Consider the following 17668-nt stretch of genomic DNA (forward strand, 5'->3'; position numbering starts at 1 on the left):
TTAATAAAAAGGTTATATGTGTAGGTCTGCCGAGAAGTCTGTATTTTATTATTGTTTTATCCCAGGAATTGACTAAAAAGAACGGGTAGAGCTCTCTTCCTGACTGCAGCCTTTGGTCCCATAAAGCAAGTTAATCTCAGTTAAATTGACCTGGACAGCCAGCACAGACACTAAAGACCAAAAGTGAAAAACCTTAAAGTGGCCAATGAATCAATTATGTCTTTTTCACATGAAAGATCCCATGAATAGAAAGCTGCCATCTCTTTAGAAGTGCACTCTTCATCAAACTCCATAGTTTATGTCTCTGACCATAGTCGAAATGACTCCATACGTATTTGACAGGTTTCATACATTTTATACAAATTTAAGACTTTTCTTTCTCTGTCTACCTACCTTTCTCTTTCCTCCTCTCTTGCCTGTTTGTTTTTTAATATCTGCCACCTCTCTATGTTGAAATGTCAACACGGATTTTATACCTTATTTGTCTTTCTGTTGCCTGGATAGGCTAAAGCTATGCTTTTTGTTAGATAACATGTCACCATTCTGAGAACCACGTGGGTTTAAGGATGGCATTAATTCCTCATCCTCGGTCCTCATTGTCTCTGTTCTAATACTCAAAATACTCAGAATTCCTCAGTTCCCCTCGCTTATGAGTCAGGTCTGTGCATCCATTTTATCAAGCCAAATGTCTCTCATCAAACTATTACCTTAATGAAGACCCTGCAGGGTTCCTATTAAATGCACCATTAAAAGACAGCTGTCCCTCGTTTTTATTTGTGCAGGTTTATTTGCCTCTGTGTTTATTTTATATCTGGCAGTGTAGCGGTAGTTACCAGGGATACCCAGCTGCGGTGCATGGTAGTAATGGAGATGGCACGAGGCTGCCACACCGCCTTTGCCCGTCCAGACAAGGATCATTACTCATAACAAATGGGCTGTCATAAATTAGTGCACATGCATAAAGGTGCACAAACACACACACAGACACACGCACACACACACACACGCACACGCACACACACACACACACACACACACACACACACACACACGCACGCACACACACACACACACACATACACACACACACACACACATGTAGAAGCAAAAACTTAAGATGGTCTCAGCAATCTAACAGTATACTATGCTATACTATACTATGCTAAAGTTTGTAGTTATTCATCCATGAAAAGTAGACAGCCAAATGAGAATATAAATAGTAAACATATACAGTATAATATAAGTAGAAACTTGCCTGAGTAAGTATTTTTAATGTTTTAATTCATATTGTGAGGTGTTTTGCTGTTACACATCTTGAGTGATGACTGCAAACTTATCTCAGTTCAAACCTCACATGTCTCCCTCAACGCTGATTTCCCTCCACCCTCTGCCTTGCCCAGGTTCCTCACCATCTACCGCGGCCCCAGCCACACGTACAAGATGCAGCGGCTGGCCGAGTCCAGCTCCTACTGCTTTAGGATCCAGGCAGTTAGCGAGGCAGGGGAGGGCCCACACTCTGACACCTACAGCTTCACCACTACCAAGTGTGTGCCCCCCACACTTAAAGGTACATTCAGTTGTTCCTTGATGTTTTTTCATGTTTTGTTTGTCCATATGTTGTGGATGCTAGCTGCATATTTGTTCACTAAGGAACCCGTTAAGAGAAATAAAGAGAAATCGATGCCCATTATGTGTTCTTTACAGAAAGCACTTGCTCATTGTGTATTTCTTTGACATTTCTTTGATTGGTCTATGGCCTCCTTGTATTTTTTCCTCCCCCAGCTCCCAAGGTGTGCCAACTGGAGGGTAACATGTGTGAGGTGAGCTGGGAGGGTGTGTCCCCCATGAGGGGAGACCCTATCAGCTACACCTTACAGGTGCTCATCGGGAGAGAGCTTGAGTACAAACAGGTGAGTGTGTCCACAGACCGGCTGGACATTGCCATGTTCTACTTGTTCTTACCTGTTTTATTAACTTGATAAACAGTTCAGAAACAAACTTAACACTATTTGAAAATTAACAAAACTCGGCAGTGGTTAGCATCTGCACTGTTCAGCTTCTGCATTGTACTGTCACGCTGTGTTTTGCAAACCGGGCTAGCTTTCTGCCGTCACTGATGTTGTCTCACCAGTCGGTCCATTAGGAAGTGTCTCAGTTTGCCAGTTATCAAGAAAACAGGGCCCATCCATAAAACTCGTCACCAGAGTGGCAGCTGCGATCTCTAAGGGAATGGCTCTCCCAAGAGACAGGCAATGCATCACAGCTTCGTTCAGTAGTTAGTATTCACTACTATATGCCCACATGACGATGGCTGTGGCAGAAGGAGAATTCACTCTCATCAGTCTTCCCATGCCCAATCATGCCTCATTGGCTTTGATGCTGCACTGGCGCTGCTGAAGAGAGAAATAGTCACTGATTGCAGTCGGTCTGTGGGGGGCAAGTGACACTAATGCGCACTTTTACTGTGTCATTTGCACTTGGGATTTGGGGAGACATTTGGAGGCTATAAAAAGCTTGGAGGTCTGGCATCTAATAAACCATAAAGCACAGTGAAGATAGCCGTTTTAATGCTTGTAGATCAAAAGAATAGGGCTTGGTCTTCCACATGCCCACAATGCCCTTTATAAACTCCCCTCTTTGCAAAAAAGATCCCAAGGGTTGTTTTGGTACCTATGCTGTTTGCACTGAGATTTTAAGTAACAGTTAGTTAGAATCGTTGAATCTTGTGTTCCTGCTACTCAGGTGTAAACAGGGCAGCTTTAGAAACACTGGGGAAATGAGTTTTTGTTTGGATTGTTGCTAACATGAGAGTCTGACCCTTGTATACCCTTAAAATGAGTATGTTAGTGTCCTCAGACTCTGTGCACAGGCACCAGCTAAATATTGTTTCTTCCCAAAACAGCCCCCTGCTGATCTACGCCCATTTCAGTAGTAAGCAGCACTCAGACTCAGTTTAGGTTCTTGGTCCGGCTAGTTATTCTCACAAATGAAATGGCATAGCAACACAATTATGTGTGGTGCTATGGAAGTATGAGGACAGGAAGAATGAAAAAGTCCTCTGACTGCAATTGTAAAAATTACGCCTTTGTCTTATTCACTCTAATTCTAAAAGCCTCCTCTGCAGAATTACTATGACTGCCTGTGCATGTGAACAATCTGAAAAGGAAGATACTTTATATTATTTTTAAGGAACTTGCATTGGAACTAAAATATGAGAGACCCTCTTTCAATCTGGTAAAAATTTGAGGTACATTTATATTCTCGAACTGACTCATGTAATCATTATTTTTAGGGGCCAGTACCACTATAGACTAAACAAAACCATTTTTCTACTTACAGAGAATTCATAATTCATGTTATAAAACAATTGATTTCTATCGAGTTATTTAGCTGTTTCTGATTGGACGAGAGACGTTCAATGAGTTGGAATATCCCGGGACATCCCAACTCGGACTTTTCACATCTAGTAATAAATCACTCCGCGATGAAGCATTCTATAGCGCGTTGATACAATTAAGCGATAACCGTTAATTCAAAGTTCTTATTATTCCAAACCAACACGTTGACAATGGAACTATTTTTTGCTGCGGAAAAACAATGGCGAAATAAACATTTTTTTAATCAATAACTTTGTGTTTAAATGTTATTTGGTTGACTATAAAATTGTTTTATAAAAGCAATATAGTACTCGTGCAAGTGGGGTAGGTAAGAAATATTCCCACAGGTGTTGTTGCCTACGCCACTCAGCCTGCGGCCTCGGTGGCTACGGCCGAACACCACCCGTGGGAATATCCCTTACCTACCCCACTCGCAATTGTACTATATTGCTTAAATATATAATATTTGATGTTATAGTATACATACAATAAGTACATACACACAGTTTCGTTACATGCAACACACACACACACACACACACACACACACACACACACACACACACACAGACACACACACATGATCAGGTATACCCTTACAGGCACGCAACATGGATTAGATGCATTACATGCATCTGTGTATCTCCCCTTTAGCTCTTGTAGTCCCGAATTCCTCCCCTGTATCTCACCAAGAATCCTCCTAATAGCTGCCATTGTTCTTTCAGCTTTCATTACAGTAAAAGACAAGAAGGTTTTCCCCAAGCCAAGGCTGGTGAAAAATTCTTGCGACAAACCAGTCCCTTTACTCATATCTCCCAACCCCCCCCTTTCCCCAACACTCCTGTAGGTGTACAAGGGCGAGGAGGCATCCCACCAGATGCTCCTGCAGTGTAACACAGAGTACCGCTTCCGCGTGTGTGTGTGCCGCCGCTGCCAGGACAGCTCCCAGGAGCTCTGCGGCCCCCTCAGCCCACCCTCACTCTTCACACCACGGCGTCCTGAGCCGACCCAGCCTGGGGATGCCGCTGCATCAGCAGTAGTGATCGCCCCCAATGGCATCGTCTCTACGGACGAGCGCTTTGCAGCTGTTATCGTTTGCGCCTTCGCCGCCTTCTCCATCCTCATCGCCTTCATCCTCCAATACTTCTTCATGAAGTGATAGAGCAACAGAGAGGGAAAGCACAAAGGAGAAAAGAAAAAACACACAAACATTTCAGAAAGTAGTTCTTCAGAGAGATATAAGAAGAAATCATCAAACACTTGGGGAATATGTCTGACGCTACTGGTGTAGTCCAAGTAATGTATTCAGGCTTGTTACTCTTTCTGACCTGCGCATCCTCTTCTTCTTCTTCTCCATGACTCTTCTCTGTCCTCACTTGTTTGCTCTCGCATCTCTTCTCTGGATCTGCCACAGCCACCAAAGCCTGTTACATCTGCCACCTCATTATGATTGAGAACATAAACTCTGATATATCAAGCCTTAAAAATAGTCTTTTATCCAAATGATTTGCATGTTCTTTTTGAAATCCATGGTGTGCAACTAGGAAATGTAATGTTCTCTAAACCTTTATGGCCTTTATGTGTTTTTCTCACCTAGTTTGCTGCAGACATTATCTGCCTTGTTACAGCCATATTCAAGGGTAGGCGTCACAGCTTTAACATGAAACATTGATCGTAGTTTGATTTTGTCGTTGATCTTTAAAAGCTGTTCTTTGTACTGTTATAATGTTTTGGGTTTGGTTTTTTAACAAGAGAAATCACAGTGTTCAAAAGGAAACCAACACTAATGGATGGCTCCAACCAGGCAGTTTGGCCTCTAGAACATGTAGCAGCTGAATTGATTGGTTGAATCCTCCCCATGAGTCTCATTTCAGTCAGAAGGCTAGTCTGGAGCTCCTGCATTGGAGCTGCCAAAGCAAAGATGCAAATCTGTGTGTGGTTATCGTAATGCTGCTATCATGTGTTTATATATATAAATATATATATGAATATATATATGAATATGTATATCTCAAAGGAAAATGTAACCTGTTATCTTATAATATTTAATATATATCTATATATATAAATCTTTAAACACAATTTATTATGAGAAATATTGGGTTTGAAGTAGGCGTCTCATGCGTCGGCTCACATACTTTGGTGCTTTTTTTTAGTTTTTTTTGTTTTTGAATCTGTGGTCAGTAGTGGTGCGGGTGATGCCTGGGAGGTGGCTGTACCATAGGCAAGCCATTCAAATACTGCCACCCCACCACAGAAGCCTGACTTGTGAATGGGGAGTTCTGGAGCTTTGTCAGGCTCTGCCCAAAATTTGACTGGCAGTTGGTGACTCTGCTACTGTCACACCAGTACCAAACCTTCTCGTTTCATTTTGCTTATCGGACCGAATCTGCCAGGGCCCAGAGGTTCCACTGCTCCAGTTGCTAATCTTCCTCTGGAGATAGAGCTCAGCACTCTCACTACAGACCCAGGGACCATGACGACTGTTGAATGACTAGTGCCACAACAAATCAAATCAAAGCAAATGCCAGTGTATTGCTGTGAAATCATTACTCGTATCGCTGCTGGCTGCTCTGTGAATCATGATCTGTCATTGTGAGACCCCTTTCTTTCCCTTTTTTCCCATTTTGCAGTGTTTTATTTCTCTGTTCCTCTCTCTCTCCCTCCCCCCCCCCTCTCTCTGTACCACTGTTGTTTCAGTATCTCAAAGATGCTTTCATGACACATTGCAGCAGTCGAACCCTCCTTAATCTTCAAACCCCAACCAAGAACCTTAACATACATGCCAAACACTATTGGGGGGGGGGGGGGGCAGGGCAATGCAATGAGCTTCATTAGCCAAGGTACAAAAAACATCAGATTCAACAGATCCAAAGATATCCTCCGATACCTGCAGATGTCTTTCTAGCAAGGGGAAAAAAGAAGGGTAAATTGTCGGGGTGCAGGGCTAGTAATGGTCAGTAAGCCTCTCCCTCATTCCTGACTGATAGCATGTATCGTACCTCAGGGACATGGACTTTCAAGAGGTGAAGAAATACATCCTTTGTTACCAGGAGGGTGCTGCAAACACTATTGTGTTTTTGTTTGTTTTTCTTTTTGTTCTACTCTGCCATCATGGCCATCATTCTCAGTTTTCCCAATATGCCCTCTTCTTTCTACGTTTCTTCTTGCCTAAGCTGTGCCTTGCTCCTTTGTGTCCTTAAGCAGAATCGTTTACTAGCTCAAGATACCTTTGCCAAAGTAAATGGGAATCTAAGGTATAATTCTTTTAGTTTTATTTATACTATATATTGCATTCAGTACTTTAAATGCCAATTACAGTGCAATCTTCATTTATTTATTTTTTTTTAAATTTAAGAGACAAATGTAGTTATGTACTAATTTTTTTTCTCTTGTAGCATGTTATTTCTGTTCGTTTTGTTTTAGATTCATGATTAAGGCCAGCATTCCTAATAATAATAATCCTTTGATGATGTTTCTTTCAGTAATTTGGTACATGTAGCAAGCAACATGCTGATAACATTTACATTTACATATAACCAAATGCCTATTCATCCCCTTTCAGAGAAGTGCTGTACTATCAGCCTGTTGTATTTGCATAGAGAGTTTGTAGCAAATGTTTAACCAGGTTATGGTGTTCTGTAAAGGAATATAATTCGCTACATTTTGTTATTGCTTAATAGTGTTATGAAGCTTATGATATACTGTTTGCCAAAGCTGAGGCCTGTCCATCTTACCTTTATTCTTTGTTTTGCTGTTTATTTAAAGGGTTACCTGACAAATCCTTTGTGACTATAGAGCATTATTATCTTGAAAGAGGAAAAACTTGATCTGTGATTACACCTTTTTTTCTTTTTGTAGAGAAAATTGTGCCATTTATTTGTGTAACCCCTTTTTGAGGTGAGGTTTTCTGTACAATTTCACGCTGAAAGGTCAGAGAAACAATCAAACTGTATTTTGAGCAAGTACTTTTTTTCCATACATCATAGCTCAGTAGGGAACTTATCCAGTATTTTGCTAAGGAATGATATATAGTTATATTATAGAGATATTATATGTCAACTAACAGAAATTAAGCACTTTTAAAAAAAAAGCAAAATATTAGTCTTCATAAAGTTTATCATGATCAAATTTCTGTGTTGCTTTCCCTCATGAAATCAAGTTGCTGCAACACATTTTAAAAAGCATGAATAAGCTGGCCATAACAAATAAAGGTCAGATACATCCGTAATGTCTAAAATATCTCTAAACCTAATACCATAATTATTGTTTGCATTCATCTCAGTCTATCTATAAGGTTTTCGTCAAATCATGTGTTATGATTAACAAAGTGCTTAGAATTTTAAGCAAATGGTTTTCAGAGAACTATCATTTTTTTACCCAACAATTTTGTTGCTATTTTTATACCATTGTTCAATTTTGTTTGAATGCAAAAATATTGATTCTTTTTTTTTTTTTAAATCATAGTTTCTCCAAATTCCTCAAAGTGGTCCCTGGTAAATGTATAGAGTAAATGTATTAAAATATTTTCCAAAAACGTAAAAATGTATTTTATACCTCACAGTTTGAAAAAAATTAGAAACATTCCAAGCTTTTATGGTCTACAATTTCTAAGAATCATACATTTCTTCTTGTATTGTAAATGTTAGACAATTCCATATGCATTATTAAAAAAAAACTGCCATATCAATTTTAATGTATAGATTTTTGCAAATACTACCCAATGTATGTAAGACTCTGTATCTGTAGCTTATATGTAATATATTTATGCCCAATAAATGTTTTAATTTTTTTTCTGATTTGGAAGAAGCGTGTCTGTGTTGTTTCACTCATGTGTAGCTTTGTATACTGGGAGCCATGTTGTTTATGGCTAATGTTATCAATCTGTTCGCTTCAGTTTGATAAGGAATTCAATTTAATTTATATAGCAACAAAACAATACAAATTGCCCAAGGCGCTTTACAGAGCTGAGGCCTGAACCTTAGAAGAGCACACTGGTAGGTTATCTCACTAATGGCTGTAGAATGCATATACTCCTGGTGAAATGTGCTTGCAGTTAGAGTGCTATGCTCTCTCCATGCCATCTGTTTGTGTGCCCTTTGAGTTTACCCTCATCTGCATACAGAGTCATGTACCACTACAAAATGTAAGTGTTTTGGTTTGGGAGTAAATTACAGATATCCACCCGCCTAATATTTGATCTTAGTTTTATGGCCACGTTCTACAGAGGGGTCCATATGGTATAGGTGGATTTAGATTGTGTTTAGTTGTAGTTAAATACAACTTACTGGAAAAAAATACTGGGGTGATAAAGTTCCTCCCTTAACCATTGGTTAAAGACTTAATGAAATGAGCAGCCATGCTACATACCTATTGTGTGAAGTAAAGGCATGTTGTAGTGCTGAAGACAATGATAATTGTAAAATCAAAGTTATGAAATTACAAACTTTACTCTTTCCAAACCATTTATTTTGCCTTGTCATCCCGTTTTACACCTCTATGGCATGCACTGTCCTTTTACTGACTGGCGTCAAGGTCATATTCCTTTCAGAAGAGTGGCACAAAACAGCAATGAGTAAAGTACTTGCCACTGATTTCTGTATTAAAGTAGCAATTATGGTACAATTGTGCAGTCCAAGGGCCTGATTTACTAGCATGCGACCGCTGCTTAATCTGCGTTCGCACATTAACGCATGGTGTTTTTGCGCATTTTCCGTGGTATTTATCAAACCACATCTGCGCTGGGCACTGTGTGCTTCCTCCGCCCTTTAAAGGGCCTGATTTACTAACATTGATTTGCGAACGAAGGTTAACCTGCGCCTTTGCAAGGCGCACATTAACGCACGGTGTTTCCCCGCATTTTCCGTGATATTTATCAAGCCAGATCAGCGCTGGGCAATCATTATTTAGCACACCGTTAAAAGACTGGAGAAATTGCCTGCAAGTTACTGCCACCATGGAGATTCGAGGAAGAAAAAACTAAGGTTCAGCGAAGAGGATATAGAGATATTGGTTCACGTTCGCTCAATCACTGAACCTGATTCAATGGGTTATATTGTTGTTTTGCCCGCCATCACCTACAGCAATATTTAAAAGAACACGATTATAAATAATATGCTATTGGTGGCATTAATGCATAAACTGTCTTTTATAACAATATAGATGTGTACATGGCGAGATTAATACGTTCTACAAGGGACATGGGTTCACTACAATATATCCCCACTGAAAAAAATTAATTTACCAAGTAGCCAGGCCTCTCCAAAATCACGGTTGCTCAATCATGGATAGATGGCACTATTCCGGAAGATAAAACTGTCATGGACAGACCACTACCACGTAAGTAATGGTCATGTTGGCATCACATATGACCTGGACATTCATTGAATATGTGTGCTTTCTGTGTTCGTGGATTGAAGATGGAACTGTTTGCATGTGGGTGCGATGAATGGCTCCAATTACGTTCGGAAAGTTTAATTTCAGCTATCGTAGTGGGGAAATGTATGTTGACCAGTGCGCCGTAGCAATGCGCCGAGTACCTGGGTGAATATTTGGCTGAGTGAAGGCTGAGATATACCAACTGCTGATGCTATAACTGTTTGAAATGATCCCATGCTTATATTTGCAATGTTGTCCAGAGTTTACCAACTGATTGAATGGAATGTGATCTCCGGTTGGAGGGTCGATGTCGTCTCTGATCTGGTTCAGTAATTGAAGTATTGCGTGGCTGGTTAACCTGTACCGTCTAATGTTTGTGGTTCGCTTAACTGAAAATGTGTTATACGAGTTGAAAAAATGATTTCTGTGCGCTGTCTCTGTCTTCTTTCTTCGCCTTGCTCTTATCACTGCTGCCATATCAACGTTTTCAGACTCAATGGAAATGCGCTTCCTGGTTAAGACGTGCTTTTATGAGGCGGAGAATTAGCGCGCAAATCGGAGATGTGCGTTCGCCAGGCAGTTTAGTAAATACCACGCAATACATCATTAGGCGCACTCCTCCCATTAAAGAGCGCTTCACGCCTACGTTACCACCCACGTCTCCGTGCCATCCCACCTGTTGGCAGGTACACACCCTCAAAGCATTAATATGCGACTCTTCTCAAATGCGCCCCCTTAGTAAATACCGTTTTATGTTTACGACCGCTATTTTACGCCAGAAATGGGCGCAATCCTGTTAGTAAATCAGGCCCCAAATGCTCTCTTCATTAAGTTTGAGGGGGGATGTTAAACATAGTTTCATCAGTTAATTTGATGGGTCATTGTAAGTCTGCCAAAGCAGATAAGGTCAAGGTTACATAAAACAGTAATTTCTGTCACTAGTTTTATGTTGGTGTTTTAACATTATTTAACCACCAAAGTCAGTTCCTTCAGATGGACCGCACTCTGCTGCATACCATTCTTATGTGGAGTTCTCTCTGTCATACTCAGATAGGAGATTAACATCTACTGGGGACCTGGTTCAATTGGTGCCCTATGTCAACACACAAAAGTGGCCCCTCAATGAATGGTTTTAACATTTGAGTTTTCATGGTTGCCAAAGACTTTCTGTGATTGTCTCAGCTATCCCTGACTTGTCTCAGTATCTCACCGCACGCAAGAGAGGTCCGTACACACCAAAAGCATGGTTACAGCGGCACTGACTAAGCTGGGGTTGGAACCAAAGCCTGCCTTAACCTGCCCATCAGCTGCATCTGCAGTTTAGAGTTCAGCCCATCACCTGCTTCTTCTATTTGGTTCAGTGCTGTGACCACATGTCACGTTCATTCATTAAGTCTGGTCAGGCCACTCTACAAGGCAGAACCAGGTGGAATGGCCTGTGACTTTGTGGTGAATTAGACATTGTTGGGTTGGGTCCTGCCCAAAAAAGCCAAACTAAATCTGTTTCCTTAAAAGGACAAAAGGAAGAAATAACAAGTTTTATGGGTCTAAGAAAAATTATTCATGGTGTACGAGCATAAGCAACTAAATGCCCTTGCTGGTCCCTTCACAGGTTTTTATCGGAGCTGACACAGAAGAACCATTTATCAAAGCTGACACTGGGAACTGCAGTGGTAATCATGAGATGTGAAATAGCTTTCCTCTGGTAAAGTTGTTACCGTGCAGAGTATAAGCTCAGTTTGAGCCTACCTGCTCTATCTGTTCTTCCTGGAACCTGCACAAACCTTTGAGTGTAGTCAGTGAAGCTGGATGTGAGCAGCATCCTGCAAAAGAGGTCAGCTACTAGAAGTCTGTGCTTTGCTTTATGTCAACTGGGATGTGTCGACTGTCTTTTAAAAGTCATAACTCTGTCTGATGTTTTGAAGATCTGAGTTTGCCCTGTATAAAAAGCAATCCGTTTTCTACAGTGATACGCATCCTTTTTCAACTCACTTACTTACCCATGTATGATACGCTTTGTACAGCAGTGTAACAGCAGTATCATTATTCAAGTTCAAGTGTCATTACTCACAGACCCTATAATAACATTATCAGTCTCTTTGATAGACTTTTTGATATGAAAATGCTATTAATCTCCCTTTAGTTTGAATTTGAGTGCTGTAAATCAGTGCAAACTGTACAAACTACCCCCTTTCTATGCAGCTTGGTAAAATCACTGATCTTGCTGATTGTGTTTACGTCTCTATTCTCATTCAGTGGCTGTTATTCAAGTCAAAAAGAACTGGTGGTGTTACATTTTACAACCTTGGGAAAAGACTAACGATGACTTGAGGGGGATTTGCCAGGTCTGGCCTTTTCAAAGACAGGGTCATGTTTCTTCTGCAGATGCCGAAACTGGCTATCTGGGCTCAAAGCCTGAGAGAGCTGATTTAGGGCGTCATTTTCAGACTCCTGCTAGCAGCTTCCTGATTTATAGATGGTTTCCTAGAAGCTCTCTGAGACATTAATGGTGACCTTGTTGTGCCTTAATGAATTCTTCGCAGCAACTCTTAGAAATTATCCAAGTGTCACATGCACTGTCCCATCACCAATAGAGATTGTGCAATATAACTGCAGATGGCACTGGGTCAGTTGTGCACATGTTTACTGTATACACACAATATTATTACATATAATTAGAGGTTCGTACATACAACAATTACAGAAACTAGACAAATGCTCAATCATTGACAGCTTTGTGTTTTGTTACACTATTTCTTACTGCTGTTCACCAAAATACAGTCATTGGGTTTGAAACATAACTGTACATTCAGTAGATGCTTGTACATTCTGTCACGTGAGAGACTGACAAACTATTCTCTGTAAATACACACACACACACACATGCACGCACACACACTTGAACTGTGTGCTTGTGCCTGGGTATGACATAGCAAGAACAGCAATAATTTTGAACATTTGCAAATTGTATTTTGCCAGGCATATTTTGTCAACATCAATGTGCAACACTTTATAAAAAGCAGGGGATTAAACATACCTGTCACCATTTCTTTGTCATCATTTTTCTAATAATCTTATTTTGATGCCACAACTATTACTACCATGACTCAGTTCTCAGTTCAGTACCTTCTGTACAAAGACTTTGCAACTGATTATTTTATCACTTATGTTAAGCATTTATGTTTGAGTCATTAGAATTCATTGGCCACATAATATGTGTTTAATTATACTGCTTCTGGTTAAGGTGGCTGCACAGAGAAAGCAGAAATGGTTTTCCGAGCAGGATGCAATTTGGACAGACAGCCGAGTAAGATGCTGTTTTTCTGCACCTCTGAGTCATTGTGCAAGGGGAAAACACAGTGCTGTAGCCTATCTACAGAGCTCAATTTATCCTCCAGAAAAAAAGATAATTTAAGGCAATGTTGAATCTCTCTCTTTATCACACACAATCGCACTGGCACACACACACACACACACACACACACACACACACACACACACACACACACACCATTTGCTCACACCTGCACACACTGATACTCACAAACAAACACACAAACAGAGAGAGAAAGAGAGAGAGAGAGAGACAGACACCATGAAAGAGGGACTAACAATACTCTGCCCATCCCGCTTGCTGAAGAACGATTTAAATTCACTGATTTAATTTAAATGAACTACAGTTGAATAAGAAAATGAATAGTGGTCATGGTATTTCAGGACTTTCAAAAACAATCAGTGAGGTAGACAGATGTCACGTTTGTAAATGGGTACCTTATTCCTCCAGCATTTCCAATTAAGAAAAAACATACTTTCTTAGCATGGATTATAATGTCCACATAAATGTGCAAAAATGAATCACGCCAAGGTTGTAGTCGCAGTCACAAACTGACACTTGATTCCGTCAATCCTGGTGAACTTTCATCCTTGACTGAGGACGCTGTTCGCGGTGGGATTTTCTTAACGCCGAACAGAGTGCATGCTGCTACCCTGTACTTCTTTGACATGATGTTGTAGAGAATGGGGTTGATGGCAGCGCTCAGATAAAAGAGTACGAAGGAAATGAGGCTGCAATACTGCGTGATGTCGGCCATCATCGGAGACCCAGACTCGGACGATTTGGATATCAGGTAACGAACCACGTGAAAAGGTAGCCAGCAAAGTACAAATGCAAACACCACCACAACTGTAAAAACAAAACATTGAGTTAATTGTCACCACCTGGGTATTACAGTTAAAATTCATGCGTTAAAAAAGACAAGTATTATAGATAGCGGCTACTAAGATACTCCAGCCTGATGTCGAGAAACAATTTCAATTATGCGCAACCAATCATATAATATAATCACATACTGACATATATTCCTAGAGAGATTTTGTTTTACAGTGTACCACAATATCTTAGTTAAAGAGCTTGCATTCCAACCCAGTAACTTTTACTTTTAGTCAAGTGCCCCCCAAATTTACAAAATGAGAGCCGATACATCTGCGCACACATCAAATTAATGTCTTAAATAATAATAAATGATTTAATAAATGTAAAGGACGATACTATATCTGTGACAACAGATATCTGTGCAAGACTTGCATAACGTCTGGATTTCTTATGTTTAGCCACAGTACACTGTTGTGTTAAATTGATAGGCATAAGCAAAAAGAATTCTATCAGAAATACAGTCTGTTTCTTTGTGGCTCCTAGCATAACATTGTGTGGTATGTGCGCATATAGGAACAGATGGGGCAGAAACTTACCCAACATCTTCACAGTCTGCTTGTTGCTTTTGTCTCTACTAGATATGTTTGGTCTCCTCCAGAGCTTGCGTCCAATAAGACTGTATAATATAGTGAGACAGAACACGGGCAAGAAGAAGAAAATGCTCGATACCCACACCATTATGCTAAAAAGTCCGGATCGTATAGCGTACTTAGTCGCAGTGCATTCACTTGTAATCCATGCGTTGGTTCCGTTTTCATGTTCAACACCAACTAAGACAAACACTGGTCCCGCACTTAACAATGACACCACCCAAAGAATCAGGATAATTCCCCGCACGCGCCCTTTGGTGACAACAACTTTTGCCCTGAAAGGAAAGCAAATCGCGAAGTATCTCTCCACGCTCAGAGCGGTGATGTTCAGGATGGTCGAATACGTACAACCCTCGCTGACAAACTGAAACAATTTGCAAAGGAGATCGCCGAAATACCAGGGACGATATCTCCAGACTCTGTATAAGTCTAAAGGCATACAAATGAATATAAGAAGATCCGAAAATGCCATGCTGGATAAATAAAGATTTGTGGTCGTACGCATGTCCCTGTACTTGGCGACCATCAAGATGGTCATAACATTCCCTGCAACCCCGACGACAAATAAAAAGGTGCATATGATAGAAATCCCGGTCAACACTGGAAAAGGAAAATTGTTTACTGGATGTTCGCCGGTCCAGGAAGTCGTATTATGATCCCAGCTACAGTTCAATGAACAATTTGAGCCATTTGACCAGATGTGCATGGCGATAAGACATCGATTTCAACTGTGAGCGCCAGATTCTGGATGCTCCACGGAGCACTTCTGAATGACAGTCATGCAGACGGTAGCGAATAGTCTCTTACGCGACTGACACATATTTTGATATTGCTCATATATTTCCTGCTCATATATCACACACACTTCTTCAGAGTGGCAGCTTTCTGACAAACTTGCCAATAAAGGCCATTAAAACGCGTGGACTAAAAATACCCTTTAGGTCTTCTGATGTGAACCTTGCCTGGTTGCCACGCTATAGGGCACTTTCAGGTCGATCGTGGTATGTCTAGATAGTTCATCAGATTATTGGTGGTGCGTAAGGGTGAGGTGAGGTTCAGGTTGTCACGTGTGGACCCGGAGTGGATGAAGTTGGTGTACCAAGTGGTTGATACTCTGCATTAGTATATTTAAATGTAGTAGTGTCTCTTGCAAAGTTGTAGTTGTGAGCTCATATGGTGACTATGGAGTTTTGTTTTCCCTTGGTAGCAATGTGGTCAAGCATGACTCTATCCAACAACGTAGAATAGTATTCTAGCTTCACCTAGCGGCGATCGTTGTGAGCAACTCTCATGCAGTTTCAAGAACATATTTGTCATTGAATTGGCATGTAAGAACCCGATGTAGGCCTACACGCTTGCCAACTCCTGATGTACAAAGTTCACCGTATTTTCCTGAACCCTTTCTTACTGACAGTACAGGTCCTGTTTTGTGGTTATTCCGCAAGCTGTTCATCACTCCCTAGCACAAATGGCGAGGGATAGGCCTACAGTGAAGATGACACTGATGTCAGTCATACTGTGAGGAGTGGAACTAGCATCAAACTGTTTGATTATGAAGCTCTCCTGGTATTTTAAGAACATGTTAAGAAAAGGGGTTCTGTAATAATAGCTGAATATAATAGTGGGTGGCTGGAAGAACATTAATCGGCATTAATCGGCCCCAAAAATGTCCAATATTTGACCTGAAGTCAGTGAGACTATAGGCCCATATACAAGTGTCAATGTGATCCGATCAGTTTATCGTATCGTATTCGCGTGTAGGTGTGAACATTTTTAAGGGAATCGGCTCTTGTCGTTGCGTGTCTACATGTGCAAAATGTGATCCGATTACCTTGCCTCGGGCATGCGCAGAGACGACGGAGATGTGCGCCTACCTGGTTTGTTTACTAACAACTTCAACGTGGAGCCGCATCGTGCACAGGCAGTGTAGTGGCTTAAAGTTCCCTTCTTTCTATCAGCATATAGTTCTTAATATTTCTTTGAATAACCACTCTCAGACGGAAAAAAAAACGAATCTACGCGTGGATGTGTTTCAACAACGGTAGAAAACTGTGTTTGCTCCGTCTTTTACTGAACTCATAATTATATGACAGTGGTAGTAGTACAGTTGAGACATGGGTACAGTTGATACACCCGGAATAACTTGCATGCGCAGCAATCCTGAGACGTGATTTTTAGTTTGCACATGAATACGTCTTCTTTGATCCCAGGAAATTTGACATAACTCATCTCCCTTACGGAGATATTGGCGAAAGTTGTTTTCATTGCAAACGTCTAGTTTTGGAAACGTGTCTAGTTTTTGTGCAGTAGTGAATAGAGTCTCAGTCTACTACACCATACATAGCATATAATGTTTGTAGAAAATAATTAAGGTGCAACAAATGCCAATAAGCATATTTAATTTAAATGATTCACATTGCAAGTAAAATGGTGCGGCTGGAGCATACAGGGAGGGACAACGGTGACGCATAGTTTGGATGTAGCGACAAACATTTATGTGCTGTAACAAACAGTGTTAACCAGTATGTGAGTAACGTGGGTTTTATTAAAACATAGCGTGTGTAATGTGTAGCTATTTCATTCCATTTGTTAACCTTTCTGGCTGTCTGTATTTTCTAGCCAGCAGCAGACGTAAAGGAAAGGGAATTAACCCCGAGGTTAAAAACATGTAATCTACTTCGGCAGCGGAGCATTTTACTCCCCCGCAATCTCTCTACAAACTTCCATATAGACGCGGGATCAGCAGAGGAAAATCTACTTTCCTTTTGGGAGAAACAAGGCCAGTCGTTCCCACGACTACAGCACCTTGCAAAACGAATTCTATGCGTTCCAGCAACAAGACTTGCTGCGAGTGAGTGCTCCTTCAGTGCAGCAGGGCGCGTTATAGAAGCCAGGCGCTCTCGCCTGAATCCTGACACTGTAGATGCTATTTTATTCCTGCATAGTGCTAAGACAAATTCTAAATAGAACGAAGGTTAGGCATATCAGCAGAGGTATAGTTTGGTTACATTAGGATGGCTACGTTTATAGCTTGCGTTTTGGGCGCACCACAATGCCAAGAAGTTTGTCGCGACTGTAATGGCAAATTTCATTGTGGGGTGATTGATAGC

General features: G+C 40.8%; 2 protein-coding genes across 2 annotated transcripts in view; one reads left to right on the plus strand and one right to left on the minus strand.

Annotated features, from left to right (window-relative positions):
• fndc3ba (fibronectin type III domain containing 3Ba) overlaps positions 1-8177 on the plus strand; it is a 109172-nt gene extending 100995 nt beyond the window's left edge. The window contains exons 24-26 of the mRNA XM_080837948.1: positions 1401-1567; positions 1783-1910; positions 4225-8177. Coding sequence (XP_080694074.1) covers positions 1401-1567; positions 1783-1910; positions 4225-4536 — 607 coding nt within the window. The 3' untranslated portion in view covers positions 4537-8177. The remainder of the gene's footprint in view (positions 1-1400; positions 1568-1782; positions 1911-4224) is intronic.
• Positions 8178-13633: 5456 nt separating this feature from the next.
• On the minus strand, positions 13634-15264 carry ghsra (growth hormone secretagogue receptor a; the record flags this gene model as incomplete). The annotated part of the gene is made up of 2 exons (XM_080836677.1): positions 13634-13938; positions 14505-15264. 2 exons carry the CDS (start codon positions 15262-15264, stop codon positions 13634-13636), a joined length of 1065 nt encoding a protein of 354 aa, XP_080692803.1.
• Positions 15265-17668: the final 2404 nt, after the last annotated feature.

This window comes from Sprattus sprattus (genome assembly GCF_963457725.1).
Source record: "Sprattus sprattus genome assembly, chromosome: 4".
NCBI lineage: Eukaryota > Metazoa > Chordata > Actinopteri > Clupeiformes > Clupeidae > Sprattus > Sprattus sprattus.